The 17,346-nt window shown below is 34.7% G+C and overlaps 3 protein-coding genes across 3 annotated transcripts; all 3 read left to right on the top strand.

Moving 5' to 3' along the window:
• The first annotated feature begins 757 nt into the window (after nt 1-757).
• On the top strand, nt 758-1,238 carry LOC124461442 (BLOC-1-related complex subunit 8 homolog). Its single transcript, XM_047012963.1, has 2 exons — nt 758-845; nt 903-1,238. The coding sequence occupies exons 1-2, from the start codon at nt 787-789 to the stop codon at nt 1,198-1,200; spliced, it is 357 nt and encodes a 118-aa protein (XP_046868919.1). The 5' UTR covers nt 758-786; the 3' UTR covers nt 1,201-1,238.
• A 6,002-nt stretch (nt 1,239-7,240) lies between these two features.
• Nucleotides 7,241-8,474, top strand: LOC26529275 (BLOC-1-related complex subunit 8 homolog). Its single transcript, XM_047012969.1, has 3 exons — nt 7,241-7,246; nt 7,977-8,083; nt 8,136-8,474. The coding sequence occupies exons 1-3, from the start codon at nt 7,241-7,243 to the stop codon at nt 8,431-8,433; spliced, it is 411 nt and encodes a 136-aa protein (XP_046868925.1). The 3' UTR covers nt 8,434-8,474.
• Nucleotides 8,475-12,509: 4,035 nt separating this feature from the next.
• LOC124461447 (BLOC-1-related complex subunit 8 homolog) lies at nt 12,510-15,689 on the top strand. Its single transcript, XM_047012968.1, has 3 exons — nt 12,510-12,515; nt 15,192-15,298; nt 15,351-15,689. The coding sequence occupies exons 1-3, from the start codon at nt 12,510-12,512 to the stop codon at nt 15,646-15,648; spliced, it is 411 nt and encodes a 136-aa protein (XP_046868924.1). The 3' UTR covers nt 15,649-15,689.
• The last annotated feature ends 1,657 nt before the right edge of the window (nt 15,690-17,346 follow it).

The raw sequence follows: 17,346 nt of genomic DNA, 5'->3' as shown, positions 1-17,346 counted from the left end.
TATACAAGCCTACATGCAAAATTTCAGCTCTGTAGCTCCAACGGTCTAGGAGGAGTTTGCGTTGATCCAGACGGACGGACGGACGGACGGACGGACGGACGGACGGACGGACGGACATGGCTATTTGAACTCGTCTCATCGTGCTGATCAAGAATATATATACTTTATATGGTCGGAAATGCTTCCTTCTATGCGTTGCACACTTTTGACCAAAATTAATATACCCTCTTTGCAAGGGTATAAAAAGTTGTAGTAAAAATAGCAATAATTTTGATAATTGTGTATTGATGAATTGAGTTGCAGGAAAAGAAATTTCAAAATGTAAAAATATTATTACCAAGGACTGCAAGGATATAAACTTCGGCATAGCCGAAGTTAGCTTCTTTGATATTATTTAATCAATTTTAAAATTTCAATTGTTTTCTAAAAACACATAAATTTTAGTAGTTGACCCCAAGACTCATGCTTTTTCAAAAATATCGGTTTATTTGTAAGATTCCTTAGGTTAAAATAATTTTAATGGTCTATATATCTCGTATACTTTTTTGTTCACATATGTATAAGGAAAAATGACAAATCTCGATTATCTTTCGTAATTATCTACCTTTTGCAATCATATTTTGCATACTTAAATTTGATATTAATATCGACCGAAATTATGGGCAAAAAGAAAAAAGGGTGGTTTGAAATGTTTCAAAACATGAGTCAAGCGTAATCTTAATAATTCTTTTATTTTATTACAGGAACATATCCGAAAAGTCTTACCATCAATTTCCATTAAACGAAATGACGTGCTACAAGTGCAAAATGGTCTACAAGGACACTTCTATGATATGGAATATGGAGTGCAGTAAGTTATTCACAAAAATCGTTATTTGATTTCATATTTTACTTTTTTACAGAGCTCTAAAGTCGATTGAGAAATCGGAATCAACTTTTCACAACATCCAAGAAATGATAAAGGCTTCAATATTCATGAAGCAACAATTGAAATATGAAGAAAAAAAAAAGATTAAAACCGAAAACGGGAAAAACTCGGTATACAAACGATTTTCCGCTCATCTAACATTCGACCCTTTAGAACTTCCAGACTTAAATGGTGTTGTGCGGGAAACTAGTGGGCGAATGGATTTAGTAGTTCCTTGTGGTGGCCAACTTAATTTAGGTGAACTACAAAGATCACACACTACCTTACATTAAATGTATTTAACATAATTACACTATAAAATAATAAATAATTTTCTCTTTTAATGCTGAGTAATTTTCCTTTTTTTTATTTGATATTCAATTTTATACATAAATGGTTGTACATACGGACGGTCTGCAAAAAATTTTGAGGACTAAACAGAAACCGGAGTACCGGGGCTAACTTCGGGGCCAAAGTTTCTATATCATTGCAAGTTTTTTTTTTTACTCTTCCCTTACCTATAGCCTTCAAAGTGGAAAAACGTTCCATCTAACAACTCCAATGTTTATAGGTATGTATTGTATAAGAGAAATATGCAGATTTTGATCGAATTTGGCATAGTCATTAATAGGTATATTAAACTAACTAATATTAATTATGATGACAATAGCATGGAAAACAACGAAGTAAGTGAGAAAAATCACTGTTCATGAATTTGCCATTTGTAATATAGAAGCCCATATGCAAAATTTCAGCTCAGTAGTTTAAAGGGTCTAGGAGAAGTTAACGTTGATTCAGACGGACGGCCGGACGGACATGGCTGCATAAGCTCGTCTCGTAGTGTTGATCCAGAATATATATACTTATATATGGTCGGAGATGCTTAATTCTATGCGTTGCACACTTTGGACCCAAACTGAATATAAGTTTGTACACATGTGAGTTTAGTGGGTTTACTCAACTAAGTTTATTGTTTATATTAATTTAAAAGTAGTTTGGAAAAGTTAGAATTATTCTCGTCGTTTGTTCTGCTTTTTCGGTTCACTTGTTTTCTTTCACACTGCTGCTTCATCGACTCTTCCACTTCAACTGTGTCTCTCTACTGTGCTCTTCTATTCTGCTGTACTCTCTGTTGTTCTGCTGTTAAACTCTGCTGTTGGTGATCATCTGTCCGCTTGCTGCTGTTAAATCTCTGTAACTCTCCATCGTACCACTAACCATAGAACACATAGATGGGACAAACTCATGATTTATTGATTGCAAACGCTAGCCTAGTCATGGAACCCCAGAGAACTTCGGGAAAACCGGAACGTTCGTACTCTCAATGAGAGCGTAATATGGGGAGACGGCCAAGAAGCTACGAAAAAATTTCAGTCTAGCACAGACTACAGAACGACGAAGGTAGGCCTATGTCGCTTGTGATTTCGTTCTGTCTATGTATGTGTACACTCGTCGGTACATGCTCAGGCTTCGTAGTGTGTGTGTGACGTGAAGTTGTACAATATCGCATTTCAATAGCTCGCTCGACCAAAATTTTTAATTGTCGACAAAACAGCGACAATGCGAATAGGATATGCCCCTGTGGAAAGAATATCAAGAAATATTGCCATCTGCTTAGTATGTATCCCGGTGGCTGTACCGATAGAGTGCTCGCTTCGTGATGTGTCTTGGGGTATGTCCCTGGTTCGATTCCCAACTCGAAATCGTCGGCTTAATTAAGGTTTTTTCTATTTTATAATATTGTTTTATTTTTATTGATTTATTTGTTTCTTTATTTTTTGCATAATTAATTTTTTTATTCTATTTTAATTAAAAAATAGAAAAAAAAACCTATTGAAATGCCATGTTGTACAACTTCACGTCACACACACACTACGAAGCCTGAGCATGTACCGACGAGTGTACACATACATAGACAGAACGAAATCACAAGCGACATACATAGGCCTGCCTTCGTCGTTCAGTAGTCTGTGCTAGACTAAAATTTTTTCGTAGCTGCTTGGCCCTCTCCCCATTTTACGCTCTCATTGAGAGTACGAACGTTCGGGTTTTCCCGAAGTTCTCTGGGGTTCCATGACTAGGCTAGCGTTTGCAATCAAAAAATCATGAGTTTATCCCATCTATGTGTTCTATGGTTAGTGATCGTACCTTACATACAATTGCAAGTTCTTCTGTTTTTCTTTAGTCACCTACAGTATTAGTATGAATCCAAAATTTTTTTAGATCGCTTAGAAAGTTGTGGTGCTACAGGCATCCAAGTTGGGGACATGTTTAGTAAATATGAATTTTAGATAGTTTTTACTAAAATTCGCGACTATAAAACTTAATATTGGTCGATTTAAATAATCGATCAAGGCTCTTTTTGCGTCTGAAAAGGATTTTATTTATTAGTAGTTTGTTGCATAAATTTAAATAATTATTAAATGTAATGTTAAAGCGTCCAGATGCCTGATCAAAGGCGAAGGGACATTATTCTGAAGCTAATAATTCAGGAGTCCCACAGGGTTCAGTGTTGGGCCCAATCCTGTGGAATTGCATGTACGACGGGATTTTGAGACTAGCAACTCCGATTTATTCTGATGTCGTTGTCCTGACGGTTGTTGCCAAAGATCTGCACACAGTGGAAGAGTTAGCCAGCATTGCGCCAAATTATATGCTGTCTGAGTTCAGTGGGTCTAATACTAGCGCATAGAACAGAATCGGTCCTCATTAGCAGCAGAAATGCACAAAAGAGATGCCAGAACCGAGGCTCGAAGGCAAAGCATGGCAAATTGGCAGCCGCACTGGGACTCATCGCGGAAAGGACGATGGACGCATCGGCTAATACCGAACATTAGCCTGTGGAACGGAAAAAGCCAGGTCAACTACTTGCTAACACAACTATTGAGCGGCCATGGTTGTTTTCGCCACAACTATTGAGCGGCCATGGTTGTTTTCGCCAATACCTCAATAGATTTGGCCATGACTCTGAATTTACCTGTCCCACATGTGGGGATAAAGCAGGAGACGCAGAGCAGCCACTAAGCTAAGTTTACTTTTAATTTTACATTATAAGTAAACTGTATATAATAATAATAATAATAATGTTTGTAATATTATTAATATGATATTTCAGAACATGCTACATATCCGATAGTGATTAAGTTTGGCAGAGTCATTAATAGGTATTTTAACTGACAATACTAATTTCTATGAAGATCGCGACACAAGTATAGAGCCATATGATATAGTCATCCGATTTTGATAAAATTTGGTACAGTCATTTAGTGTATACAAAACAACAAAATATTTGTATAACAATAACTCAAAAAATAAATGAAGTTATTGAGTTATTAATCAAGAGTTGCCCCAATCTTATTTATACAATTTCAACTCTGAACCAGACGATCGGACCGACAGACGGACATGGCTATATAAACTCGTCGCGACGCACAGTGGGTAAACCGATAAAGCGATTTAAAAAATTTAAGAAGCTTATGATAAAGAATTCCTCATGCTTCAAAATGTTTGCCAAGAATGCTGGCAAGAAGAAAGGTCAAAATCAGCAAATATTTCGAAGCATGTTTATCATCTAAAATTTGAATGAAACCCGTTTCTTTTTTCATCCCAAATGAATTTTTTTATTGTTTTAAACGACTATATAACGTTTTGTAATGTTTTCATTCGATTTTTAAACACAATTTTATAAAACTAAAAAAAAATTTTTTATGAAAATTTTGATATTTGCTGTTAATGGCTGATTTTCATTAATAATAATCATTAATATTTACATAAATTTCAGGTTTATTTTGAATATTTGTTATTAATGGCTGGTTTTTATAAATAATAATCATTAATACCTACATCAATAAATCTAATAAACTCAACCTTTCGCAACTATGGTTGCTTTTTTTCAAATCCTTTCATAATAGCAAGTGTCTTAGCGATGCAATAAGTGGTCCAAAGAGGCTGCCGGCATTTTAAAACGGTTTTCATTGTATTGGTATATCGTAATGGTGCATCTGAACCATTTGTAGTCCATTTTTTTTTATTCCTGTGATATTTTGAATCCTATGTACCGTTGGTGTAAGTTTTTTTCAGTCGAAAGTTAATCAGTTTTTGAAGTATATTGGGCAAATTTTTCATTTTACCATTACCTTGCAATTTATAATATTCAAGATAACAGCCAACCTTGTATCTTGATCTTGCCCTAACAACTGTCATTAATGATGTCATTTTATCATTATCAAGAAATCTCTTTATCGTGTTTCCATCATTTAATTTTTAATCCTAGCTTCCGAAAGAATTCAGCTTGGGCATATTACAGTCCCTTGCCATATTAAAACACTCATGCTGCAAATCTACTTTTAGTTTACATTTCTTGTTGTTATTATGAACTTTTTGTAGATATGTTGGTTGGTAATCGATTGCTCACATCAATTATCGCGAAAAAGACATATAGATAAAAAACAGATTTTCATTTTCTTAGTGCAATTCAACAATTTAACGTGTTTCAATAGCGATTTCATAGATTTAATTTTCATGTATTTCTAATTTTCTATGTGACGTTTGTTTTATTTATAATAAATTTTGATGTTTCATTATGAAATAGCTTTGTTAATGTCTACTGACGTGTTATAAGCCAAGAAAACATAATTTTTAAGCATTGGACTGTAATACACCTTTTTTGCAAGGGTATAATTATAATAAGTTTAAATATCAAAGAAGCTAAGTTCGGCTGTGCCGAAGTTAATATACCCTTGCAGTTCTTGGCTATAATATTTTTACATGTTCCAAACTCTTTTTCTGTAACTCGATTCATCAATACACAGACAAAAACCTTCCAAATATCATTTACATTTCTTTTTCTTCTTCTTCCCCATCCCCTTTTACATGCAATCCGCGATTGTATGCGTGTGCTCTAAAGATTCGAGCAATGACGTAGTTGGCTGCTGGAGGCGCTGCTGGCAGGGTTTGAGGAGATCCGATTTTTATTGCGTATAACTTGTGTTCTATTTATCCGATCTGATTAAAATTTCGGGATCTGATGTTTATATAAAAAACTATTATATTAGTAAATTTCATATGAATACTCCAATTTCTTCAACTACTTAGTTTTCTCCTACAACTATATGATGATATTTATCTTACCCGGGATATTACAGCTTAAATATCAAGTTTCATCCCAATAGCTCTTAAGACGGCTGAATAAAACGCATACTCACCGACGGTCAGACGGACAGACGGACATGGCTATATCGACTCAGCTTCTCATGCTGATTAAGAATATATATTCTTTATGGGGGTCGGACACGTCTCCTTCTGTGCGTTACAAACATCTGACCAAATTTATAATACTCTCTGCAAGGGTATAAAAATATTAAACTTAGAAAAAGGAAAACAGAGAATGAGAAAAGAAAAGAGAAAACTTGACGCAAAACGAGAGAGACTGAGCAACAAACGCAACAATATGTTTATTAATAACAACAAAACAGGGAATCGTTTTATAAACCAAATAAAGTTGAACTGACCGCCAAACGTCAGAGCGTCATTTTTAAAAGGTAAAAAATTTGCAGTACTAATAGAAAGAAAACTGTTTCTGCTCTTTAATTATGTTGCGGTCAGAAAGGAATTGGTACAGAAACTTAACAACAAATAGAAACAAGAAAGGCGCGTACAACTTTTTCTTTAATAATAAAAGAGCACAGAGCAACTAACTATAAATGAAATAGATCGTACAATACTAGAAACAGTGGGAAGAACAATAAAATTTTACATTAATTCTATTGTCGCCCGAAGTTAGTTTGAATTCTTAACTGCTTTTAGCGTTGATTATTATTTGGGAGTGCAGTAAGTTATTCACAAAAATCGTTATTTGATTTCATATTTTACTTTTTTACAGAGCTCTAAAGTCGATTGAGAAATCGGAATCAACTTTTCACAACATCCAAGAAATGATAAAGGCTTCAATATTCATGAAGCAACAACTGAAATATGAAGAAAAAAAAAGATTAAAACCGAAAACGGGAAAAACTCGGTATACAAATATTATTATACCCTTGCAGTGGGTATTATAAAATTGGTCAGATGTTTGTAACGCACAGAAGGAGACGTTTCGCACCCCATAAAGAATATATATTCTTGATCAGCATGAGAAGCTGAGTCGATATAGCCATATCCGTATGTCCGTCTGAGCGTCTGTCCATCTTAAGAGCTATCGGGAGGAAATTTGGGGGCTTTTTATAACCCGGGTAAGATAAGGTATGAAAATCTTTAGGATCGGACCACTATATCATATAGTTCTAGAAGAAACATTTTTATAAAAATTGGAGTACCCCCATGAAATTTACTACTATGATAGTATTGCATATAAAACCGCAGATTCCAAAATTTGAATCTAATCGGATAAATAGAACGCAAGTTACAGTCAATATAAATCGGTACAACCGCTGCCGGCAGCGCTGCTTGCTGCCTACTACGTCATCATCAAATCAACAGAGCACATGCATACACACACAGACGCAACGGTACATGAACTGTATGTGTATGCTTGCCGTGCTTTGCTTAGGAAATGATGGAAGAAGAAAAAAAAGTTGAAGTAAAAATAGCAATAATTTTCATAATTTGTGTATTGATGAATTGAGTTGCAGGAAAAGAAATTTCAAAATGTAAAAATATTATTACCAAGGACTGCAAGGATATAAACTTCGGCATAGCCGAAGTTAGCTTCTTTGATATTATTTATTCAATTTTAAAATTTCAATTGTTTTCTAAAAACACATAAATTTTAGTAGTTGACCCCAAGACTCATGCTTTTTCAAAAATATCGGTTTATTTGTAAGATTCCTTAGGTTAAAATAATTTTAATGGTCTATATATCTCGTATACTTTTTTGTTCACATATGTATAAGGAAAAATGACAAATCTCGATTATCTTTCGTAATTATCTACCTTTTGCAATCATATTTTGCATACTTAAATTTGATATTAATATCGACCGAAATTATGGGCAAAAAGAAAAAAGGGTGGTTTGAAATGTTTCAAAACATGAGTCAAGCGTAATCTTAATAATTCTTTTATTTTATTACAGGAACATATCCGAAAAGTCTTACCACCAATTTTCATTAAACGAAATGACGTGCTACAAGTGCAAAATGGTCTACAAGGACACTTCTATGATATGGAATATGGAGTGCAGTAAGTTATTCACAAAAATCGTTATTTGATTTCATATTTTACTTTTTTACAGAGCTCTAAAGTCGATTGAGAAATCGGAATCAACTTTTCACAACATCCAAGAAATGATAAAGGCTTCAATATTCATCAAGCAACAACTGAAATATGAAGAAAAAAAAAAGATTAAAACCGAAAACGGGAAAAACTCGGTATACAAACGATTTTCCGCTCATCTAACATTCGACCCTTTAGAACTTCCAGACTTAAATGGTGTTGTGCGGGAAACTAGTGGGCGAATGGATTTAGTAGTTCCTTGTGGTGGCCAACTTAATTTAGGTGAACTACAAAGATCACACACTACCTTACATTAAATATATTTAACATAATTACACTATAAAATAATAAATAATTTTCTCTTTTAATGCTGAGTAATTTTCCTTTTTTTTATTTGATATCAATTTTATACATAAATGGTTGTACATACGGACGGTCTGCAAAAAATTTTGAGAACTAAACAGAAACCCGAGTACCGGGGCTAACTTCGGGGGCAAAGTTTCTATATCATTGCAAGTTTTTTTTTTTACACTTCCCTTACCTATAGCCTTCAAAGTGGAAATACGTTCCATCTAACAACTCCAATGTTTATAGGTATGTATTGTATAAGAGAAATATGCAGATTTTGATCGAATTTGGCATAGTCATTAATAGGTATATTAAACTAACTAATATTAATTATGATGACAATAGCATGGAAAACAACGAAGTAAGTGAGAAAAATCACTGTTCATGAATTTGCCCATATGCAAAATTTCAGCTCAGTAGTTTAAAGGGTCTAGGAGAAGTTAACGTTGATTCAGACGGACGGCCGGACGGACATGGCTGCATAAGCTCGTCTCGTAGTGTTGATCCAGAATATATATACTTATATATGGTCGGAGATGCTTCCTTCTATGCGTTGCACACTTTGGACCCAAACTGAATATAAGTTTGTACACATGTGAGTTTAGTGGGTTTACTCAACTAAGTTTATTGTTTATATTAATTTAAAAGTAGTTTGGAAAAGTTAGAATTATTCTCGTCGTTTGTTCTGCTTTTTCGGTTCACTTGTTTTCTTTCACACTGCTGCTTCATCGACTCTTCCACTTCAACTGTGTCTCTCTACTGTGCTCTTCTATTCTGCTGTACTCTCTGTTGTTCTGCTGTTAAACTCTGCTGTTGGTGATCATCTGTCCGCTTGCTGCTGTTAAATCTCTGTAACTCTCCATCGTACCACTAACCATAGAACACATAGATGGGACAAACTCATGATTTATTGATTGCAAACGCTAGCCTAGTCATGGAACCCCAGAGAACTTCGGGAAAACCGGAACGTTCGTACTCTCAATGAGAGCGTAATATGGGGAGACGGCCAAGAAGCTACGAAAAAATTTCAGTCTAGCACAGACTACAGAACGACGAAGGTAGGCCTATGTCGCTTGTGATTTCGTTCTGTCTATGTATGTGTACACTCGTCGGTACATGCTCAGGCTTCGTAGTGTGTGTGTGACGTGAAGTTGTACAATATCGCATTTCAATAGCTCGCTCGACCAAAATTTTTAATTGTCGACAAAACAGCGACAATGCGAATAGGATATGCCCCTGTGGAAAGAATATCAAGAAATATTGCCATCTGCTTAGTATGTATCCCGGTGGCTGTACCGATAGAGTGCTCGCTTCGTGATGTGTCTTGGGGTATGTCCCTGGTTCGATTCCCAACTCGAAATCGTCGGCTTAATTAAGGTTTTTTCTATTTTATAATATTGTTTTATTTTTATTGATTTATTTGTTTCTTTATTTTTTGCATAATTAATTTTTTTATTCTATTTTAATTAAAAAATAGAAAAAAAAACCTATTGAAATGCCATGTTGTACAACTTCACGTCACACACACACTACGAAGCCTGAGCATGTACCGACGAGTGTACACATACATAGACAGAACGAAATCACAAGCGACATACATAGGCCTGCCTTCGTCGTTCAGTAGTCTGTGCTAGACTAAAATTTTTTCGTAGCTGCTTGGCCCTCTCCCCATTTTACGCTCTCATTGAGAGTACGAACGTTCGGGTTTTCCCGAAGTTCTCTGGGGTTCCATGACTAGGCTAGCGTTTGCAATCAAAAAATCATGAGTTTATCCCATCTATGTGTTCTATGGTTAGTGATCGTACCTTACATACAATTGCAAGTTCTTCTGTTTTTCTTTAGTCACCTACAGTATTAGTATGAATCCAAAATTTTTTTAGATCGCTTAGAAAGTTGTGGTGCTACAGGCATCCAAGTTGGGGACATGTTTAGTAAATATGAATTTTAGATAGTTTTTACTAAAATTCGCGACTATAAAACTTAATATTGGTCGATTTAAATAATCGATCAAGGCTCTTTTTGCGTCTGAAAAGGATTTTATTTATTAGTAGTTTGTTGCATAAATTTAAATAATTATTAAATGTAATGTTAAAGCGTCCAGATGCCTGATCAAAGGCGAAGGGACATTATTCTGAAGCTAATAATTCAGGAGTCCCACAGGGTTCAGTGTTGGGCCCAATCCTGTGGAATTGCATGTACGACGGGATTTTGAGACTAGCAACTCCGATTTATTCTGATGTCGTTGTCCTGACGGTTGTTGCCAAAGATCTGCACACAGTGGAAGAGTTAGCCAGCATTGCGCCAAATTATATGCTGTCTGAGTTCAGTGGGTCTAATACTAGCGCATAGAACAGAATCGGTCCTCATTAGCAGCAGAAATGCACAAAAGAGATGCCAGAACCGAGGCTCGAAGGCAAAGCATGGCAAATTGGCAGCCGCACTGAGACTCATCGCGGAAAGGACGATGGACGCATCGGCTAATACCGAACATTAGCCTGTGGAACGGAAAAAGCCAGGTCAACTACTTGCTAACACAACTATTGAGCGGCCATGGTTGTTTTCGCCACAACTATTGAGCGGCCATGGTTGTTTTCGCCAATACCTCAATAGATTTGGCCATGACTCTGAATTTACCTGTCCCACATGTGGGGATAAAGCAGGAGACGCAGAGCAGCCACTAAGCTAAGTTTACTTTTAATTTTACATTATAAGTAAACTGTATATAATAATAATAATAATAATGTTTGTAATATTATTAATATGATATTTCAGAACATGCTACATATCCGATAGTGATTAAGTTTGGCAGAGTCATTAATAGGTATTTTAACTGACAATACTAATTTCTATGAAGATCGCGACACAAGTATAGAGCCATATGATATAGTCATCCGATTTTGATAAAATTTGGTACAGTCATTTAGTGTATACAAAACAACAAAATATTTGTATAACAATAACTCAAAAAATAAATGAAGTTATTGAGTTATTAATCAAGAGTTGCCCCAATCTTATTTATACAATTTCAACTCTGAACCAGACGATCGGACCGACAGACGGACATGGCTATATAAACTCGTCGCGACGCACAGTGGGTAAACCGATAAAGCGATTTAAAAAATTTAAGAAGCTTATGATAAAGAATTCCTCATGCTTCAAAATGTTTGCCAAGAATGCTGGCAAGAAGAAAGGTCAAAATCAGCAAATATTTCGAAGCATGTTTATCATCTAAAATTTGAATGAAACCCGTTTCTTTTTTCATCCCAAATGAATTTTTTTATTGTTTTAAACGACTATATAACGTTTTGTAATGTTTTCATTCGATTTTTAAACACAATTTTATAAAACTAAAAAAAAATTTTTTATGAAAATTTTGATATTTGCTGTTAATGGCTGATTTTCATTAATAATAATCATTAATATTTACATAAATTTCAGGTTTATTTTGAATATTTGTTATTAATGGCTGGTTTTTATAAATAATAATCATTAATATCTACATCAATAAATCTAATAAACTCAACCTTTCGCAACTATGGTTGCTTTTTTTCAAATCCTTTCATAATAGCAAGTGTCTTAGCGATGCAATAAGTGGTCCAAAGAGGCTGCCGGCATTTTAAAACGGTTTTCATTGTATTGGTATATCGTAATGGTGCATCTGAACCATTTGTAGTCCATTTTTTTTTATTCCTGTGATATTTTGAATCCTATGTACCGTTGGTGTAAGTTTTTTTCAGTCGAAAGTTAATCAGTTTTTGAAGTATATTGGGCAAATTTTTCATTTTACCATTACCTTGCAATTTATAATATTCAAGATAACAGCCAACCTTGTATCTTGATCTTGCCCTAACAACTGTCATTAATGATGTCATTTTATCATTATCAAGAAATCTCTTTATCGTGTTTCCATCATTTAATTTTTAATCCTAGCTTCCGAAAGAATTCAGCTTGGGCATATTACAGTCCCTTGCCATATTAAAACACTCATGCTGCAAATCTACTTTTAGTTTACATTTCTTGTTGTTATTATGAACTTTTTGTAGATATGTTGGTTGGTAATCGATTGCTCACATCAATTATCGCGAAAAAGACATATAGATAAAAAACAGATTTTCATTTTCTTAGTGCAATTCAACAATTTAACGTGTTTCAATAGCGATTTCATAGATTTAATTTTCATGTATTTCTAATTTTCTATGTGACGTTTGTTTTATTTATAATAAATTTTGATGTTTCATTATGAAATAGCTTTGTTAATGTCTACTGACGTGTTATAAGCCAAGAAAACATAATTTTTAAGCATTGGACTGTAATACACCTTTTTTGCAAGGGTATAATTATAATAAGTTTAAATATCAAAGAAGCTAAGTTCGGCTGTGCCGAAGTTAATATACCCTTGCAGTTCTTGGCTATAATATTTTTACATGTTCCAAACTCTTTTTCTGTAACTCGATTCATCAATACACAGACAAAAACCTTCCAAATATCATTTACATTTCTTTTTCTTCTTCTTCCCCATCCCCTTTTACATGCAATCCGCGATTGTATGCGTGTGCTCTAAAGATTCGAGCAATGACGTAGTTGGCTGCTGGAGGCGCTGCTGGCAGGGTTTGAGGAGATCCGATTTTTATTGCGTATAACTTGTGTTCTATTTATCCGATCTGATTAAAATTTCGGGATCTGATGTTTATATAAAAAACTATTATATTAGTAAATTTCATATGAATACTCCAATTTCTTCAACTACTTAGTTTTCTCCTACAACTATATGATGATATTTATCTTACCCGGGATATTACAGCTTAAATATCAAGTTTCATCCCAATAGCTCTTAAGACGGCTGAATAAAACGCATACTCACCGACGGTCAGACGGACAGACGGACATGGCTATATCGACTCAGCTTCTCATGCTGATTAAGAATATATATTCTTTATGGGGGTCGGACACGTCTCCTTCTGTGCGTTACAAACATCTGACCAAATTTATAATACTCTCTGCAAGGGTATAAAAATATTAAACTTAGAAAAAGGAAAACAGAGAATGAGAAAAGAAAAGAGAAAACTTGACGCAAAACGAGAGAGACTGAGCAACAAACGCAACAATATGTTTATTAATAACAACAAAACAGGGAATCGTTTTATAAACCAAATAAAGTTGAACTGACCGCCAAACGTCAGAGCGTCATTTTTAAAAGGTAAAAAATTTGCAGTACTAATAGAAAGAAAACTGTTTCTGCTCTTTAATTATGTTGCGGTCAGAAAGGAATTGGTACAGAAACTTAACAACAAATAGAAACAAGAAAGGCGCGTACAACCTTTTCTTTAATAATAAAAGAGCACAGAGCAACTAACTATAAATGAAATAGATCGTACAATACTAGAAACAGTGGGAAGAACAATAAAATTTTACATTGATTCTATTGTCGCCCGAAGTTAGTTTGACTTCTTAACTGCTTTTAGCGTTGATTATTATTTTGGAGTGTAGTAAGTTATTCACAAAAATCGTTATTTGATTTCATATTTTACTTTTTTACAGAGCTCTAAAGTCGATTGAGAAATCGGAATTAACTTTTCACAACATCCAAGAAATGATAAAGGCTTCAATATTCATGAAGCAACAACTGAAATATGAAGAAAAAAAAAAGAATAAAACCGAAAACGGGAAAAACTCGGTATACAAATATTATTATACCCTTGCAGTGGGTATTATAAAATTGGTCAGATGTTTGTAACGCACAGAAGGAGACGTTTCGCACCCCATAAAGAATATATATTCTTGATCAGCATGAGAAGCTGAGTCGATATAGCCATATCCGTCTGTCCGTCTGACCGTCTGTCCATCTTAAGAGCTATCGGGAGGAAATTTGGGGGCTTTTTATTACCCGGGTAAGATAAAGTATGAAAATCTTTAGGATCGGACCACTATATCATATAGTTCTAGAAGAAACATTTTTATAAAAATTGGAGTATCCCCATGAAATTTACTACTATGATAGTATTGCATATAAAATTGCAGATTCCAAAATTTGAATCTAATCGGATAAATAGAACGCAAGTTACAGTCAGTATAAATCGGTACAACCGCTGCCGGCAGCGCTGCTTGCTGCCTACTACGTCATCATCAAATCAACAGAGCACATGCATACACACACAGACGCAACGGTACATGAACTGTATGTGTATGCTTGCCGTGCTTTGCTTAGGGAATGATGGAAGAAGAAAAAAAAGTTGAAGTAAAAATAGCAATAATTTTCATAATTTGTGTATTGATGAATTGAGTTGCAGGAAAAGAAATTTCAAAATGTAAAAATATTATTACCAAGGACTGCAAGGATATAAACTTCGGCATAGCCGAAGTTAGCTTCTTTGATATTATTTATTCAATTTTAAAATTTCAATTGTTTTCTAAAAACACATAAATTTTAGTAGTTGACCCCAAGACTCATGCTTTTTCAAAAATATCGGTTTATTTGTAAGATTCCTTAGGTTAAAATAATTTTAATGGTCTATATATCTCGTATACTTTTTTGTTCACATATGTATAAGGAAAAATGACAAATCTCGATTATCTTTCGTAATTATCTACCTTTTGCAATCATATTTTGCATACTTAAATTTGATATTAATATCGACCGAAATTATGGGCAAAAAGAAAAAAGGGTGGTTTGAAATGTTTCAAAACATGAGTCAAGCGTAATCTTAATAATTCTTTTATTTTATTACAGGAACATATCCGAAAAGTCTTACCACCAATTTTCATTAAACGAAATGACGTGCTACAAGTGCAAAATGGTCTACAAGGACACTTCTATGATATGGAATATGGAGTGCAGTAAGTTATTCACAAAAATCGTTATTTGATTTCATATTTTACTTTTTTACAGAGCTCTAAAGTCGATTGAGAAATCGGAATCAACTTTTCACAACATCCAAGAAATGATAAAGGCTTCAATATTCATCAAGCAACAACTGAAATATGAAGAAAAAAAAAAGATTAAAACCGAAAACGGGAAAAACTCGGTATACAAACGATTTTCCGCTCATCTAACATTCGACCCTTTAGAACTTCCAGACTTAAATGGTGTTGTGCGGGAAACTAGTGGGCGAATGGATTTAGTAGTTCCTTGTGGTGGCCAACTTAATTTAGGTGAACTACAAAGATCACACACTACCTTACATTAAATATATTTAACATAATTACACTATAAAATAATAAATAATTTTCTCTTTTAATGCTGAGTAATTTTCCTTTTTTTTATTTGATATCAATTTTATACATAAATGGTTGTACATACGGACGGTCTGCAAAAAATTTTGAGAACTAAACAGAAACCCGAGTACCGGGGCTAACTTCGGGGGCAAAGTTTCTATATCATTGCAAGTTTTTTTTTTTACACTTCCCTTACCTATAGCCTTCAAAGTGGAAATACGTTCCATCTAACAACTCCAATGTTTATAGGTATGTATTGTATAAGAGAAATATGCAGATTTTGATCGAATTTGGCATAGTCATTAATAGGTATATTAAACTAACTAATATTAATTATGATGACAATAGCATGGAAAACAACGAAGTAAGTGAGAAAAATCACTGTTCATGAATTTGCCGTTTGTAATATAGAAGCCCATATGCAAAATTTCAGCTCAGTAGTTTGAAGGGTCTAGGAGAAGTTAACGTTGATTCAGACGGACGGCCGGACGGACATGGCTGCATAAGCTCGTCTCGTAGTGTTGATCCAGAATATATATATGGTCGGAGATGCTTCCTTCTATGCGTTGCACACTTTGGACCCAAACTGAATATAAGTTTATAAGCTTGTACACATGTGAGTTTAGTGGGTTTACTCAACTAAGTTTATTGTTTATATTAATTTAAAAGTAGTTTGGAAAAGTTAGAATTATTCTCGTCGTTTACTCTGCTTCTTCGGTTCACTTGTTTTCTTTAACACTGCTGCTTCGTTGACTCTTCCACTTCAACTGTGTCTCTCTACTGTGCTCGTCTATTCTGCTGTACTCTCTGTTGTTCTGCTGTTAAACTCTGCTGTTGGTGATCATCTGTTGGGACATGTTTAGTAAATATGAATTATAGATAGTTTTTACTAAAATTCGCGACTATAAAACTTAATATTGGTCGATTTAAATAATCGATCAAGGCTCTTTTTGCGTCTGAAAAGGATTTTATTTATTAGTAGTCTGTTGCATAAATTTAAATAATGACTAATTGTAACATGAAACTAGATGCGTCTAAAAATATTGGGCTTTTATAAAATGGGTCATGTGCCACGACAACGCAGGAACGCCGAAAAAACAGTGCTATATTAATAACAAGCTGCGCGGACAATTTTTTCTTCTGAAAGTCCTTTATGTAACATTCTGAAGCTAATAAATCAGGAGTCCCACAGGGTTCAGTGTTGGGCCCAATTCTATGGAATTGTGGATGCGAGCTGATTATATATTCTGATGACGTTGCCCTGACGGTTGTTGCCAGCTTTGCGCCAAATTATATGCTGGCTGAGTTCAGTGGGTCTAATACTAGACGCGGTGAGGAGCTTGTTGGCTGGGTCCCTGCTCGCCCCGGATAGGCTGGAACCGCCTTTCGTGTCCCGAAAGTTGTTTTCCCGATGGAAATCGAATCTTCTTCTGCCAACTGCATCAGCTCATCTAGGTTTCTGACCCTGTGCGGCCGAACGAATATTTTCAAATCTGGAGTGCAATTTTCCAATTTGACCTCCAATTGTTCGTACTCTGGTATTTTAAGGGGTCTCATCATTGTTTGCATGTCCAACATATAGTCCTTGAAGTACTAATTTCTGTTTTGTTTCCGATTTTTCATTTGATCAGCCAATTTGTTGAAGAATCCTCTCGGCAAAAAGTATTTCT

This window comes from Drosophila willistoni, unplaced genomic scaffold (genome assembly GCF_018902025.1).
Source record: "Drosophila willistoni isolate 14030-0811.24 unplaced genomic scaffold, UCI_dwil_1.1 Seg485, whole genome shotgun sequence".
NCBI classification, from domain to species: domain Eukaryota; kingdom Metazoa; phylum Arthropoda; class Insecta; order Diptera; family Drosophilidae; genus Drosophila; species Drosophila willistoni.
The sequence above is the reverse complement of the archived record's forward strand: the minus strand, read 5'-3'. Positions and strand labels throughout refer to the sequence as shown.

Bases quoted from the DNA above. Each gene is read 5' to 3' on its own strand.
- LOC26529275 (XM_047012969.1), top strand. The intron at 8,084-8,135 runs GTAAGTTATTCA...ACTTTTTTACAG, and splicing joins GATATGGAATATGGAGTGCA to AGCTCTAAAGTCGATTGAGA.
- LOC124461447 (XM_047012968.1), top strand. The intron at 15,299-15,350 runs GTAAGTTATTCA...ACTTTTTTACAG, and splicing joins GATATGGAATATGGAGTGCA to AGCTCTAAAGTCGATTGAGA.
- LOC124461442 (XM_047012963.1), top strand. From the start codon at position 787: ATGACGTGCTACAAGTGCAAAATGGTCTACAAGGACACTTCTATGATA. The intron at 846-902 runs GTGCAGTAAGTT...ACTTTTTTACAG, and splicing joins TCTATGATATGGAATATGGA to AGCTCTAAAGTCGATTGAGA.